This window comes from Petromyzon marinus, chromosome 10 (genome assembly GCF_048934315.1).
Source record: "Petromyzon marinus isolate PM22_M1 ecotype Great Lakes invasive population chromosome 10, UKy_Petmar_22M1.pri1.0, whole genome shotgun sequence".
Taxonomy (NCBI): Eukaryota; Metazoa; Chordata; class Hyperoartia; order Petromyzontiformes; family Petromyzontidae; genus Petromyzon; species Petromyzon marinus.
In genome coordinates this window covers 6619301-6632992 of record NC_133676.1, presented here as the reverse complement: position 1 = coordinate 6632992, position 13692 = coordinate 6619301, and the positions used below count along the sequence as shown (strand labels likewise).

The following is a 13692-nucleotide window of genomic DNA, read 5'->3' as shown; positions in this document are numbered from 1 at the left end:
CTGAGTCATCGTGTATAATGGCTATAAATTAAGAGTACTGTACTGTAATGTTATTGTGGGCAAACACTTGAAAATAGGGCACAGTGATTACATATTTCAGTTAAAATTGTGTTTGTATTGAGCACACTTCTTCGTGCATTACTCTTACATTGTAAGTGGCCATTTAAAACGTAAAACTTCCTATATTCTTGTACTAGGTTCTTTATATTTAGGAGTCATTCATAATAATACAGCATCCGGCTTGCTCACCAATATTACTGTATTTGCTAAATGCTTTCGAGGGTGATTTCAGATTCAAAGTCGTCTTACCGTGATATGTGCTCAGAGTTTACATACTGTAAATGAGTCCTTGAGCAGTTGTTGAAATCCCACTTCAGGTCAATGCAGCCCTGATGCCAAATGAAATGTTTTATCCAAAATTAAATGCCGTTGGGTAGTGTGTTAAAAATGCCAAGGTCAAGTTTAGAGGAAAGCTACTTCACAATGAACAGCACATGTAATTCAAGTTAAAATGTCACGTGAGTAAAAATATGTATTATTATGTTAAAGGCTTCAGCATCTGCCCTATAATTTGTGAAAGTGCAGGTTGTCCCAAAAACACCCATAGGGGCACGCTCCACACGTAACATAAATGCACACAATTACAAATTTCCTTCACTCTTAAGTAATACTTATTTGGCACACAATATGATTACTTTAAATAAAATAATAAATATTGCTGACCTTCAATGTATTATTTCGTAAAATTGTTCATTCTTTCCTCTTAAAAAATATTACATTCGAACTAATAATTATTTATCTGTTCATTACATAGGCCAAGCTGACTTAGCCAGGTTTTGTCAACAACTTCTGACTATTATTTGCAGTGTATTTGGCATTTGCTTGACTGAGGGCCATGTGATCACTCGCAGCGAAAGCATGTTCTCTTACATATACGTACAATGGATAAATACAAAACAATATAATTGTTTGAGCCCTTTGTTAATCCACTCATGGTTGAAGGCCTCCCTACACCATGGCAGTCATGGGGTTTGTTTGACCATACTTCACCACACTGTGTTATCACTGGTCGGTGAAGTGGAGAGCCCAGGACGGGTTCAGATACAACAACGCCACGTAGGTTAGCCATGGATGGGAATTTAATTCAGGTCGCCTGGTTCACAGTGTGTTGCATTGCTAACCGCTGCTCCAACACGCCCCCACCCATGGGTTAGTACCACCTTAAAATGGCTGTGGGTGGGGTGTGGTTTGTTTTATGGTGACATGATGATTTGTGTCAACTTCAACATCATGACAAATCCGAAAGCCATACTTCCTACTCGCTGGTATCGGTGCAGAGAACAAGGAGTGAATGCTGGTTTTTTTTGGCTCCAAATATCACTGCTGGATGTTAGCTTTAAAAGCCTGTCAGGCAAATTGTCATGGAGAATGTCAAAGTGACCTAACACAACCCAAACTATGACGTTTAACTCCAAAAAGTCCAGACTTGAAATCTCTCCTTTGACTAATTACTTCCCTAAGAACATGCCCCCAAACTTTGCCATCTCTGCCATTCCACCTCCATTTAAGCCATCACCGCGCTCCTTTTTCTCGTGGTTGCTGCTTGAAACCATTAATTCACGTGGCAGTTCATTCAGCATTAGCTTTGAGGGTCGTGTTGTTTGAGACGTCTTATGCGCCATGTGACGCCTTACTGCTCGATGTGCTTAACTCATCTACTTCTGTACGTCATTTTGTCAATCAAATGCTGGATGATTGCTTCCCCCCCACAATCATGTGTTGAGGGGATTGATTAAATTGCCCATACTTGGCTGCGCCGGTCAGTGCGTGTCGGTGCAGGCGGAAGCACAGAACTAGGAGCTTATATGTACGGTACAGCAATGAACGTACCTACAATTTACTCTGCTGCCCATCATGTGTCCTGCAGCCCCATGACAACCTGTTGTACTCTTTGGTTCTTTCGGTAAAGTCACGTAGAAAGAGAAAATAAGAAATTGAAATATTTAATTTATTATTTTCTCTTTTTACGTAACTTTATCGAAAGAACCAAAGAGTAATTCCTGCAGTCACGAAAGCGCCAAATCAAGTTTGAACCTGTTGTACTTGGTGGTCACTCATCGAGTTTGTGTTTTATCTTTTAACGCGTTTTGTTTGCGTGTGTAAGGCTTATGTTTGTACGGTTGCCTCTACAGCAGGGGTCTCAAACTCAACTTACCGGGGGGCCGCTGGAGGTAGAGTCTGGGTGAGGCTGGGCCGCATCAAGTATTCCAAAATAAAGTACAACTGATCCAATCTTCTCAATCTTTATTAATAACAGTTCAGAACATGAACGGTTCTTCAGAACATAGGCTTCTCTTACCTACTCCTTGCTGCCAGAGACATGGCAGCGCTTCCTCTTCTTACACAGCTGAGCCACATTTGACTTGAGGGAGGAAGCAATTGAGACCCTCAGTATGGCTTGAAGATGCTCATCAGTAAGTTTGGACCTGTACTTTGACTTATTAAAGTTCATGGTGCAGAAGAGCTTTTCACACAGATATGTGCTCCCAAAAAGGCACATGATCCGCTTGAACATCCTGGAAAGCTCAGGGAAGGTGGGGGGCAATTCTCTCAAAAATTGTCCAAGCTTGTCTGCTTTTGCACTCACCTCCCTGAACTTGGCTTTGAGTTCAGAATTGCACTGCAGGTCAATTAGCTCCATTTGAAGCACAGGAGGGGCATCTTGCACATCGAAGGAGAAGGGGTCAGCAAAAATTTGAAAAGTGGCTCTGTGTGTCTTGAAGTCTGCAAACCTGTGATCAAATTCCTCCTGTAGCTTTACAATGGCATCAGCATACTTCTCACCACTGAATGGTGTGCCCGCGTCCATGAGTGCCTTGCATACTGGGAAATGGCAGAGGTTTGTCTGAGAGAGCTGGGCTTTCCATAACACAAGTTTTGTGGAGAATGCTCTGACTTTGTCATAGGCAGCACTGACAAGCTGCCCCTGGCCTTGTAACTTCTTGTTCAGTACATTCAGGTCCTGTGTGATGTCAACAAGAAAAGCTAAGTCCATGAGCCATTTGGGATCACTTAGCACAGGAACAGCCATCCCATCCTTCTCCATGAAGGCTTTCACTTCTGCTCTCAACTTAAAAAAAACCTCTTCAAGACGTTTCCCCTGCTGAGCCAACGTACCTCGGTGAAGTAGAGCACATCCTCATATGCTGACTCTATGTAGAGTCTACAGCATCTTGATATGCGCTTGTACTGCAATGCTTTCATGCAATCCAACTTGTATGTTCATTTTACGCAAGAAACCTGAAATTGTCGACGCGTAAATAGCACCCCTTAAAGTCGGCAGCACTTCCTAGAAACTTCCAACGTGAGAGCTTGTTCGCAAACACGCTCCTGCCCCCGCTGTACCATTGGCGTGGTGGGTGCCTCGCATGCACCGGTCGCGTCTCTTCGTGGTTGTGTGTTTGCGTGCGTGCCACGTGCCTAATGTGAGAACGCACACTACTTCCCCAGCCGGCAGAAAATAGCATCCCGACACCTCCTTCACTTGCACAGTCACAGTGATGTCTACGATCCAAATATAACTTTGTCAAAATAAACCACGTACCTCTTGAAATTATAAAGGCTAAAATAGAAAAATACCTTGGGTGTGTTCCTGTTTTTAATTAACCAAACATTCTCAGTGTGTGTTTGTGAATAAGGAGATGTACTAAAATATACTAGTGTACTAAAATATACTAAAATTACGAGTGACAAATTGACATGTTCTGTTTACGTGACAACCCTTACTCGGTGGCTGTGTCGGGTGGTGGTGGGTTTTAACGACACATTTACGTGATCTAACCCAAAAAAAACCTCTTATGCACTAAAATATGTTCACACAAAAGAAATATAGACTTGCTTGTCATGGAAGATTGTTGTTTAGAGTGTTTTACATACATTATGAGTATTGCTATTTGTTATACTGTACCGAGTTCCACAAGGCAAGTTTAGTAAGTAATCTTGCCACTATTGGCAAGATTGATTACTTACTTACTTTGTTATACTGTACTGAGTTCCACAAGGCAAGAATCATACTAAAACCGTTTATAACCATGGCTCATATTCTTTGGTTCTTTTGGTAAAGTCACGTCGATAGAAAAATAATAAATGAAGTTAATTTTAAAAAAATCACTAATGTAGACTGTAGCCTGGTTATTAAGTTTGGTGAGTATACTGGAAGTCTATATTGTAGACTGTAGCAATGGTTATTAATCTGGATGAGTGTACTGGCAGTCTATCATGTAGACTGTAGCCTGGTTCTTAACCTCGGTGAGTGTAATTGCAGTCTATAATGTAGACTTAGCCTGTTTTTTAAGCTGGCGAGCGTATTGCCAGTCTATCATGTAGACTGTAGCAATGGTTATTAAACTGATTGAGCATACTGGCAGTCTATAATGTAGACTGTAGCAATGGTTATTAAACGTTTTATTAGATTTTTATTACTGAAAGAACCAAAGAATATGAATTCCTGCAGTCACGAAAGTTAAGTCAAAATTTAAACCTTGGCTCATGTTGATTTTCGTTTTCTCTGTGGAACGTGTACAGATTTGTCAGTTTTCAAGCTGCAAGGTTTTAATGGAGAATGTTTATTATGTAACTGCATCAACTGAGTTTATAAGTATTTATTTCTTTTGTTCATGCAGAGGGATGACACCCGCTGATGCAGAGTTTAATTACTTGAATGTTGCCAAGAATGTGGAATTCTACGGGGTTGAGTTGCACTATGCCCGGGTAAGTTTGCATTTTCTTCTAATCAGATTTAAAGGTCAAAGTTCAGCCTGTTTTGTAAACAAATTAATACAACACTTTAACGCTTTCCGGCTCTGTCAGTCTTTAACGGGGATGGGAGGCCACTATAACTCTCGTAAAAATGATCAAATGGGCACCAAACTGTAGCAGAAAGTTGTGTGCTTGTTAGGAACATAACCTCCTGCAAACCAGCGAAATTGTTCAAAGGGTTGCCTAAAACTTGGATACACAGACAGGAGCAAATACTAGATATTTGTAAGTATGAAAGTGATTTTTTTTCCTGACAGCTACCCGTCACCTTTCATACTGCTAATTACAAACTTCCTCGAACAAACGCATGTTGGGAAGCATTCCATAATCCATGCGTGTGCATGATTTTTTTCCTAACTTGTTTTGTATTGACAAGATAACGTTTGGTGACAGAGGCGCTGTGTGTTATGCAATGTAACAGGACCAGAGCAATGTTGAGATCATGGTTGGGGTGACTGCAGGAGGGGTCAATGTATACAACAATGGAGTTCGAATCAGCAACTTCCCCTGGTAATCACACTCTCATGACACGGTCCTGCTGTTCATCTAGTTAGAGCAGGGCTGTCTAAACTACGGCTTGCCGGCAAAATCCTGGCCCACTTATTTGTTTTTTTTTTCTGACCCCGCAGTGTCATTCAGGTTTAACATTAAGAACGGCATTGAAAATAGATTATTGTGACATTTTTTACTTGAACCATCTTGGTCCGCGTGTAGACTGTAGTGATACGACATGGAGTGTTGAGAAAGGCGTCGGTGATTAGGCCCTGGTGTTTGAGTTCTACAGCATTATCTCTTTAACCTGTTTATCTCTTCTATTCTATCTCTTATTACATATCTGTCATACCTCTAATATCTTTTATGATTACATCTCTCTTGTATTTCTTCTGAATCTGTCTCTTCTACATTGTGCAAGTTTTGTGACCCACGGCACTGTGCATTTTAGTCAATCTGCCCCTCGATGCAAGACGTTTGGACATCCATTGGATTGCACTGTTGTGACATCTTAGCATGCACCTATCACGGGGAGCACTGCACACAATACGATGCCTAGCCGGAGTGGCTTCATCATGCCAGCTGCTTTTTCTCGGCAGTGTTGACACGCGGTGGCAATTTCATCCCAGCTCCCCGCTGAAAAGAATCCCATTGAAACTTCACCTATCGATGGCAACGATGCACCCCGCATAGAACTAAATACTCTGGTCACTGGGGATGTAACGCAACATGTTGAACACCACTCAACCGCTCCAAACACAGTGCATTTACTGCATTTACTACAACAAGCAAGAACAGTGAATCGTGCTGCTGTTCAAGTCAAGCTCGCATGAAGCTAGGACTTTATTCACTGTGTGCATTCTGTATTTCTGCCCTTAGGATAAAGATTGTGAAGATCTTTTTCAAACTGAAGCATTTCTTTGTGCAGCTACGGAAAGAACAGGCAAGTTTGTTTTGCTCTGTGCCCTCTTACGCAGTGCCCTCTGAATAAACATTTGCCTCTATTGGAGTTTAAACAGCTATGTTTTTTAGTGAAGAAATGTGTAAGTTGGCTTTTAAAACTTGGCATATTTTTGTTTTTAAATTATAGCTGTGATTAGTTTCTGCCAGTATTCTCACTGAATAGTCCGCTATGTATAAAGCAAGGCAGCATAAGATGCAATGATTAATATATTATGAGTGATTAAAAGAGCTCATGATACCTGTGTAGAATCACGTATGTCAGGATCAATATTTTTAGATTCATATTTGTTGCATTTATTGGGTTCACATGAGCCTTATAGCCATTCGAGGCCCCTGTATTACCAAAAATAAAAAAAAAAACATGTTGATATTGTTACGTTGATGCTTGTAACTCACTGGTGACTCATGACCTGGTTATCTTGACAAACTACCTCGACCTTAGAAGTTCCACTTTCAGGAGACATGTGCATATGGTTAAATTGGTGTATTAGCATGTTCGTGTACAGTGCTTGATGCACCAGTGCTAAGCTGTCACATGATTCTTAGATTTGTTGCTCTCCGTCTAATAAAGGGCCCAATTATGTCCACTACCTTCGCAATACCATTTAATGAAACCGCTTCCATGTGTTACCTGAAACCAGAGAGCCTGAAGCAGAATTATTAATAACAAATTTCCCCCGTTTTAGGTTTTCGGGTCTTTGCTTAGCAACTGCTATCATTATTTTTTTGTTAACTGGAACGTCGAGTCACGTAGGTAAAAAAATAAACAAAAATCACGACGTTTCGGCCACAACACAAGTGGCCTTCATCAGGTAAAGGGACACAGGTTAGTCCCTGTGATTAGTTTTTGCCAGACAGGTTGGTCCCTTCACCTGATGAAGGCCACTTGTGTTGTGGCCGAAACGTGATTTTTTTTTTTACCTACGTGACTTTACCGAATAGAACCAAAGAGTATGGATCCTTGCAGTCACGAAAGCTTCAAATCTAGAATGGAACGTCGAGTTACGGCGTTTTCAAATTGCATCACGTCTATGCCTTCGTTCCACCTAATCCCAAGCAGAATGAGACGCGGGAGAACATTATCGGCTTCAACCTGGGCAACTACCGCGCCTGCAAGACGCTGTGGAAGGCCTGCGTGGAGCACCACACGTTCTTCCGCATGGCGAGACCGGCCTCGCCGCCACATCTCGGCTTCTTGGCGCAGTACTTCTCGCTCGGCTCCAAGTTTCGATACAGGTGACGTGCGCCGTCGCCAGGCTGAGTTGTCCTGCACGCAATTGCTGCACGGAAAAAGTTCACGATATGCAGTTTAATTTTGCGTGGCAGGTGTACGCGCGGATTTATAATTTGATAGACGTGTGCCATTGAAGGTGTGTCGTGGCAGGTCCTTGAAATACCAGGCTAATTCGGTGGTGGGGCACCCCGGTATATTGTATTTTCTCTTATATAAAAAAAAAAGCCGTGGTATTTCTATGAAAACCAATCGTTGCTCATTTTCAGCTCCACAATGTTATTTATATGGCTCTTTATATTGTAATACTATAAATAACGGTATTAAAGAAAGGTAAAACGAACCACTGAAACCACATGAAATTGCAAGAACAGTCTGTCCAGTGCTACAGCTAACAATAATTCAGCATTTGTAAAACGTTCTGAATTTCATAATTACGAATTTCAATGTTACTCAAATTTTTTTAGATGTTCCTCCCCCCCCCCCCCCCCCAAAACCCTTTATATGCGGGACACTGTGCACCCACATTATTTTGAGGACACACTTTGTACTAAAAAAAAATACATTACATACATTGTATCAATATGTACTTGCTCATGAGTTGTTTGAACCTGCAGCGGGCGAACGGAAATGCAAACAGTACAATACGGGAAGGAAAGGTCGAACCGTAACAGGAATTTTGCCAGGTAAGGCCTCTCATACTTTGAGTGAGTGTGCCATTATGTTTTAAGAAGCGTAGGAGTATCAGGAGCAACCAAGATATATAAATAATTTATACCTTATATATAGTACATATACATGCATAGTTTGATCTGACGTTTTTATTTTATAAAAAAAAAACAGAAATGCAATGGAGTTACTGTGTGACCGAAGCACCCTTGGCTTTGATGCACTGTATTTCTCTCTACTGGAAGCTGCTGTAATCCACTGCACCACTGAATGGCTGCTGCTCTACATTACACAGAATTGTGTTGCATTTTACATTAATCTTTTTTGCATAACCCATGATATATGAACCAGTCCTGGGCATCCCTTTCACTAACCCACACTGGGCAGAATGGTGAAGTATGGTCAACACAGCATGGAGAGAGCCTTGACCCAGGAGTGGATTAACAGTGTTTATTTAAAAAAAAACGGTTTGCCCACTGATTTAGACAGATAACTATGGGCAAGGAAAACCTCAAGTGTTTTTTTACTTTGCCCATTTAAATGACAATTCTTGTCTAGGGGTGGTGTCCAGTTGGTATGGCTATTTGACTTTAACTCTTGCCATCCTTTTGAGTGCATCAGATCTCCCAGCCAGCGGTTTCCACGGCGAACGATCTCGGGAAAAGAGTGGGGCTCCAACGCAGCGACGGCCGGCTCTGCCGAGAGGCTGGAAACACAGAGTCTGCCATCACGCACTCCCCCGGGCACGCCAGACATGTACGTGGGGTGCCACGGCGGCGAGATGTTAACTACCTCGCCTATATACACAGGAGGTCGTGGGTTTGATCCCGACCCTGACACCTGTATATTTGGAGTTTGCATGTTCTTTCTGTGGGTCGTGTGGATTTTTCTCCGGTTCCTCTGGTTTTTCCCCTTCACATTTAGACTCAACGTGCGTTTTGAGTATTTGGCTGCTATACATTTCCACGTAATAAGCCATTTCATTGAGCTATCATTTATGGCCAGGTTGCTTTTGAAAAAGAGCAATATAGCTCAGTGGGTCTTACCTGGTAAAATAAAAAAAATGTTAGGTTCAAACAGTTTAGTATAGCACATGAATACGCACAGCGCACGGCAATCTGTAAGTTATGCTGCTGGGCTCATGGCTGAAAAGATCTTAACGTATTGAGAACTGCAGAGCAATTGTTGGTGCCGGCTCACCACCTGTCAGGCTTCCAGCTTGGTCTATGGTTCGTCAACAATTGTTTGATGCAGTTTGCATGAACAACGCTATATACAATTTACCATTACATTAGCTTTTATTAGCTTAAATAAATAATACGCTAACATTGTTGTCATTAGTATTCTCAATAGGTATTTTTTCTGGTTGTATGTGTCTCAGTGTTTATTCTAAATATAGCATTTATTTATAATTGGCCTAGTATTTGCAGAAGTAAAAGATAAGCGATTCTCGTATGCACATTTTAATGCATATTTAAAGCAATGTTTTCAATGGCAAATGTAGAGTGTGTAATGTAGGGTTGGAGAACAAACACGCTGTTGATCATTTGCAGCCTGCGACTTTAATTCGTACGGCCCACGGCCACATGAGGCATATCGCTTCGAAACAGCTCCCCAAACAATATTAATTAATATCTGTAAGTATCTTTACTGCACTAATCGGTGAGTAGAGGGGAATATTTTCGAGCTGGCAACACTGTCTAGAATTTTAGTGCGCTCGATAAACGCGAGCACTATTTAATTTTCGCATTATTCCATAATGCGTGTGAATTTGGCCTACCAAAGGTGTTTTTGACAGTCCTTGCATCCCTCGATAAGGAAAATGTTTCCCCCACCCCCGGTGTAATGTATCGTAACTTAACGCCCATTAATTTTAAACCGATGTTCCAACCCACCCGTTTATGTAACTTGCCGCCACTCTTGCGTTGTGCATCTCCAGCTCCGATTTGCGGGAGGGCTGCGAGAAGCGGCGCCCGTCGTCCGTGGGGAACCTGGCCGGGCTCGCGACCCCCAGCTCGCAGGAGGAGGCGGCGTCGCTCAACAACCACCGCAGGACCGGCTCCTCCACCACCACGCCCCTGCACAGTCTCTCGCTCGACCTCAAGTCCCTGGTGTGAGTCGCGTTCCCATCGGACGGCTCCCCGTTGGCGACAAAGCGCCATAATTATTTTCTTTGTTCGCCTTCGATGCCATGGCCTTCGTGACCCGTTGGGACGCAACTGCTTTTGCTGCCACAATGCATTGCTGCCTCCCCAAGTTGCGCTTTAGAAGGAGGATATCGTCGGGATTTATTGTAGTCCCACAAACGCATCCGTATGGCTATAGTGCCCATGATTGAGATTTGATCGAATTAGTTTTAATGTTATGAACCCATTTTCCATTACATCTTCGATTATGCCCTTATTTAGTGCCAAGTCAGGCCTCAAAACAAAGTTGTCTTGTATTGAATTTTCAAAACAAGCAGGGCTTAGAGAAGAGAATGCGCATTAAATGGTTGTATACTAACATATATATTTACTAGCTTTACTACCCGTCTTCGCCCGGGACTTGGATTCTTGTCTTGTATTAATACACGGCCTACGCGGAGGGTTTCGGGGAGGGGATGCGTGACGTCAGCAGACACACTGTGTAACGCTGCCGCATGCGGGTGACATCACAGATGTGACGTCACCGCTCACTTGCCGTGCAAAATATATCCATTATTGCGCCCCCCCCCTCCCCCCGAAAATACAAAAGTCAGTTTTTATACTTTTTGCATTGTGTACAGTCTGGAAGCTACCCACATGCCAAATTTCAAGTTTGTTGCATGTCGGGAAGTATGCTAAACATTTCGAACAGACACACATTCACAAATTTCCCTTTTATATATATAGACTAGCTTTACTACCCGGCTTCGCCCAGGACTTGGATTCACCACGCCCAGCCGCCTTTGTCCCCCCCAGTGACGATGTTCACACACTACACCAGTTACTCGTTTGAGACTGAGTTGACCTAGGGGAGGCCCAGGACCGGTTCAAATAATCGTCACCGGTGGTGGCCGTGAGCGGGAATCGAACTCAGGTCGCCGTGTTTGTAGCACAGCGCGCTAACCACTACACTACTGCTCCCCCCACACACACACACACACAGCACGCTAACCACTACACTACCACTCCCCCCACACAGACACAGACACACAGACAGCGCGCTAACCACTACACTACCACTCCCCCCACACACACACAGACACACAGACAGCGCGCTAACCACTACACTACCGCTCCCCCACACACACACAGACAGCACGCTAACCACTACACTACCACTCCCCCCACACACACGCGCGCGCATCCATAGGTACACATACACGCGCTTGCTGCAGACACACACAAACTGTCAGGGTGCGTACGGCAGTAAACGACTGAAATAATAAAGCAATGCTGCGCGAAGAACGCCTTAGACCTGCAACACATTTGTATGGCACTGTACCCGCGCCGCGGAGGGTTGGGGGGGGTGACATGAGCAGGCACACTGTGTTACGCTTCCGCACGCGCGGGTGACATGACAGATGTGACGTCACAGCTCACTTGCCGTGCAAAATATATGCATTATTGCGCCCCCCCCCCCCCCCCAAAATACAAAAGTCTATTTTTATAATTTTTGCATGGTGTACAGTCTGGAAAATACCTACATGGCAAATTTCAAGTTTGTTGTATGTTGGGAAGTACGCTAAACATTTTGAACATACATATTCACAATTCATAATAAAGGTTTTTGGGTTAGATCGAGTTTATTTATAAATGTGTCGTAACCCTCCACCACTCGACACGGCCAATCAGCAAAAAAAGTGTCACGTTGACAAAAGACAATTCACTACTTTAGTGACACTTTTTTTGCTGATTGGTCGTGTCGGGTGGTGGAGGGTTACGACACATTAATAAATAAACGCCATCTAACCCAAAAACCTTTATTATGAATAATATTGGTCGCGAAAGCCTACATGTTAAACTGATACATATTCACAAATTCCCTTTTATATATATAGATGTTATATATAGATGTATGATGTAGAGGCTCGTCGAAAGGTGCCTTAGAGTGCTTCTTTATATGTGTGTAGAACATTTTGCTTCGCTAACCGTGCTGAATGGAGGTGCAATATATACCCAATTTGTTATGGTTGTTTAGATTTACACTGCGTCTTTTTTATTTATCTTTCAGATCATCAGATGACGTGAAATCGGCAGCGTAAATTTGTCAAGACATGGATATTGAACCGCTGCACTTGACGCTACAGTAAACTTTCAAATTTGTACAATTTTGAAGTTGAGTAATCTTTCAGGTTAATGAAACGTTACAAACTTAAGAATGTTGGCCAAGAAAGGCATGAACTAACAGAGGAAAGTGAGGTATATTAGGGAGGTTGGGAGGGTGAGAGTGAGAGGAGAGGGATGGGAGACAAGTGTGGATGGTTTCACAAGATTGTCCATTGGCCCACACCCACACATAAAAAAAAATTACCACCCATGCGCCAGCGATAATGTGTGGTTAACAGAAGCGCGGTAAATTCAGTCTCGTGCGCATTTCCTTACGGCAGTAATTTTTAGTCGCCTCCTTCAGTTGCACAAAGAATGATGGAATAAAACTAATTCAAGTGCCAAAGCCGTGGCCAACATTTTATTCTACGTGCTTATTTATGTAATGTTCAGGGGATCGGCGTCGGGCGAGGGCCAGGCTCCGGCACTGCCCCCCAAGCAGCCGCAGCAACGGCGACGGCGGAAGGAGGCGTGTCCGGGGGGCAGCGGCTCGCAGGAGGCCGATGAGCTGGACTCGCGGCCTTCAGACAGTGAGAGTGACGCAATCTTGCCCCCAGAGGTTTTGGACGAGCCACCCGTGGTACGTTCTGCTCCCCGATGTCAACGCTCGGGGTTAACGTATCTTGCACCCGCACAAAAATAATAATAATAATAATGCCGTGACAGCATTTGTTCAATTCGAATTTTGCAATGCCGCTCGTGAAGACACTGCGTCTGTTATTATTATTATTGTCTTTGCAGTTGGAAGAGAAATTCACAGTGCTGTTGCAGGCCAATGGTCTGTTACCTCATGAACCCCTAGTGTTGGTGCGGATGAAGCCAGACGATCAGGGCCGGTTCGGCTTCAACGTCAAGGTAGCCCTTTCGTCAACCCGCATATAAAACAAACTCGGCCGATTCTGCAGTGGTTACTTAATTTTTCCTGTGGTGTCTTCTCTAAACGTTCCCTACATCTTTCATCCCCCCACCCCCCCTCAACTCACTCCCCCCGAATGCCCTTTTCTTTTAGGGTGGAGTCGATCAAAAAATGCTCGTGACTGTGTCTCGCGTGGCTCCAGGAACGCCGGTAAGGAGGGAGCAGTCTCTTGTTGTCTGGAACGAGACGGTTGCAGTGTACACTAATTACATTCATAGATGAAAATTTTACTTCAGACTTCGTTACTTCTTTTTTTGGGGGGGTACTTAAGACGAGTCAGTACCGGCCCATCCTACGAAGATCATTATTTT

General features: G+C 43.3%; 1 protein-coding gene across 3 annotated transcripts in view; it reads left to right on the top strand.

The window, feature by feature from the left end:
- PTPN4 (protein tyrosine phosphatase non-receptor type 4) overlaps nucleotides 1–13692 on the top strand; it is a 57757-nt gene that overhangs the window by 30766 nt on the left and 13299 nt on the right. For 2 of the 3 annotated variants that reach the window (XM_076066090.1, XM_032951586.2), the window contains 11 exons: nucleotides 4683–4770; nucleotides 5240–5328; nucleotides 6190–6253; nucleotides 7334–7509; nucleotides 8122–8190; nucleotides 8795–8929; nucleotides 10113–10286; nucleotides 12371–12397; nucleotides 12859–13045; nucleotides 13207–13320; nucleotides 13475–13531. In XM_076066090.1, coding sequence (XP_075922205.1) covers nucleotides 4683–4770; nucleotides 5240–5328; nucleotides 6190–6253; nucleotides 7334–7509; nucleotides 8122–8190; nucleotides 8795–8929; nucleotides 10113–10286; nucleotides 12371–12397; nucleotides 12859–13045; nucleotides 13207–13320; nucleotides 13475–13531 — 1180 coding nt within the window. The remainder of the gene's footprint in view (nucleotides 1–4682; nucleotides 4771–5239; nucleotides 5329–6189; nucleotides 6254–7333; nucleotides 7510–8121; nucleotides 8191–8794; nucleotides 8930–10112; nucleotides 10287–12370; nucleotides 12398–12858; nucleotides 13046–13206; nucleotides 13321–13474; nucleotides 13532–13692) is intronic. The other variant, XM_032951587.2, reaches the window with a different exon arrangement.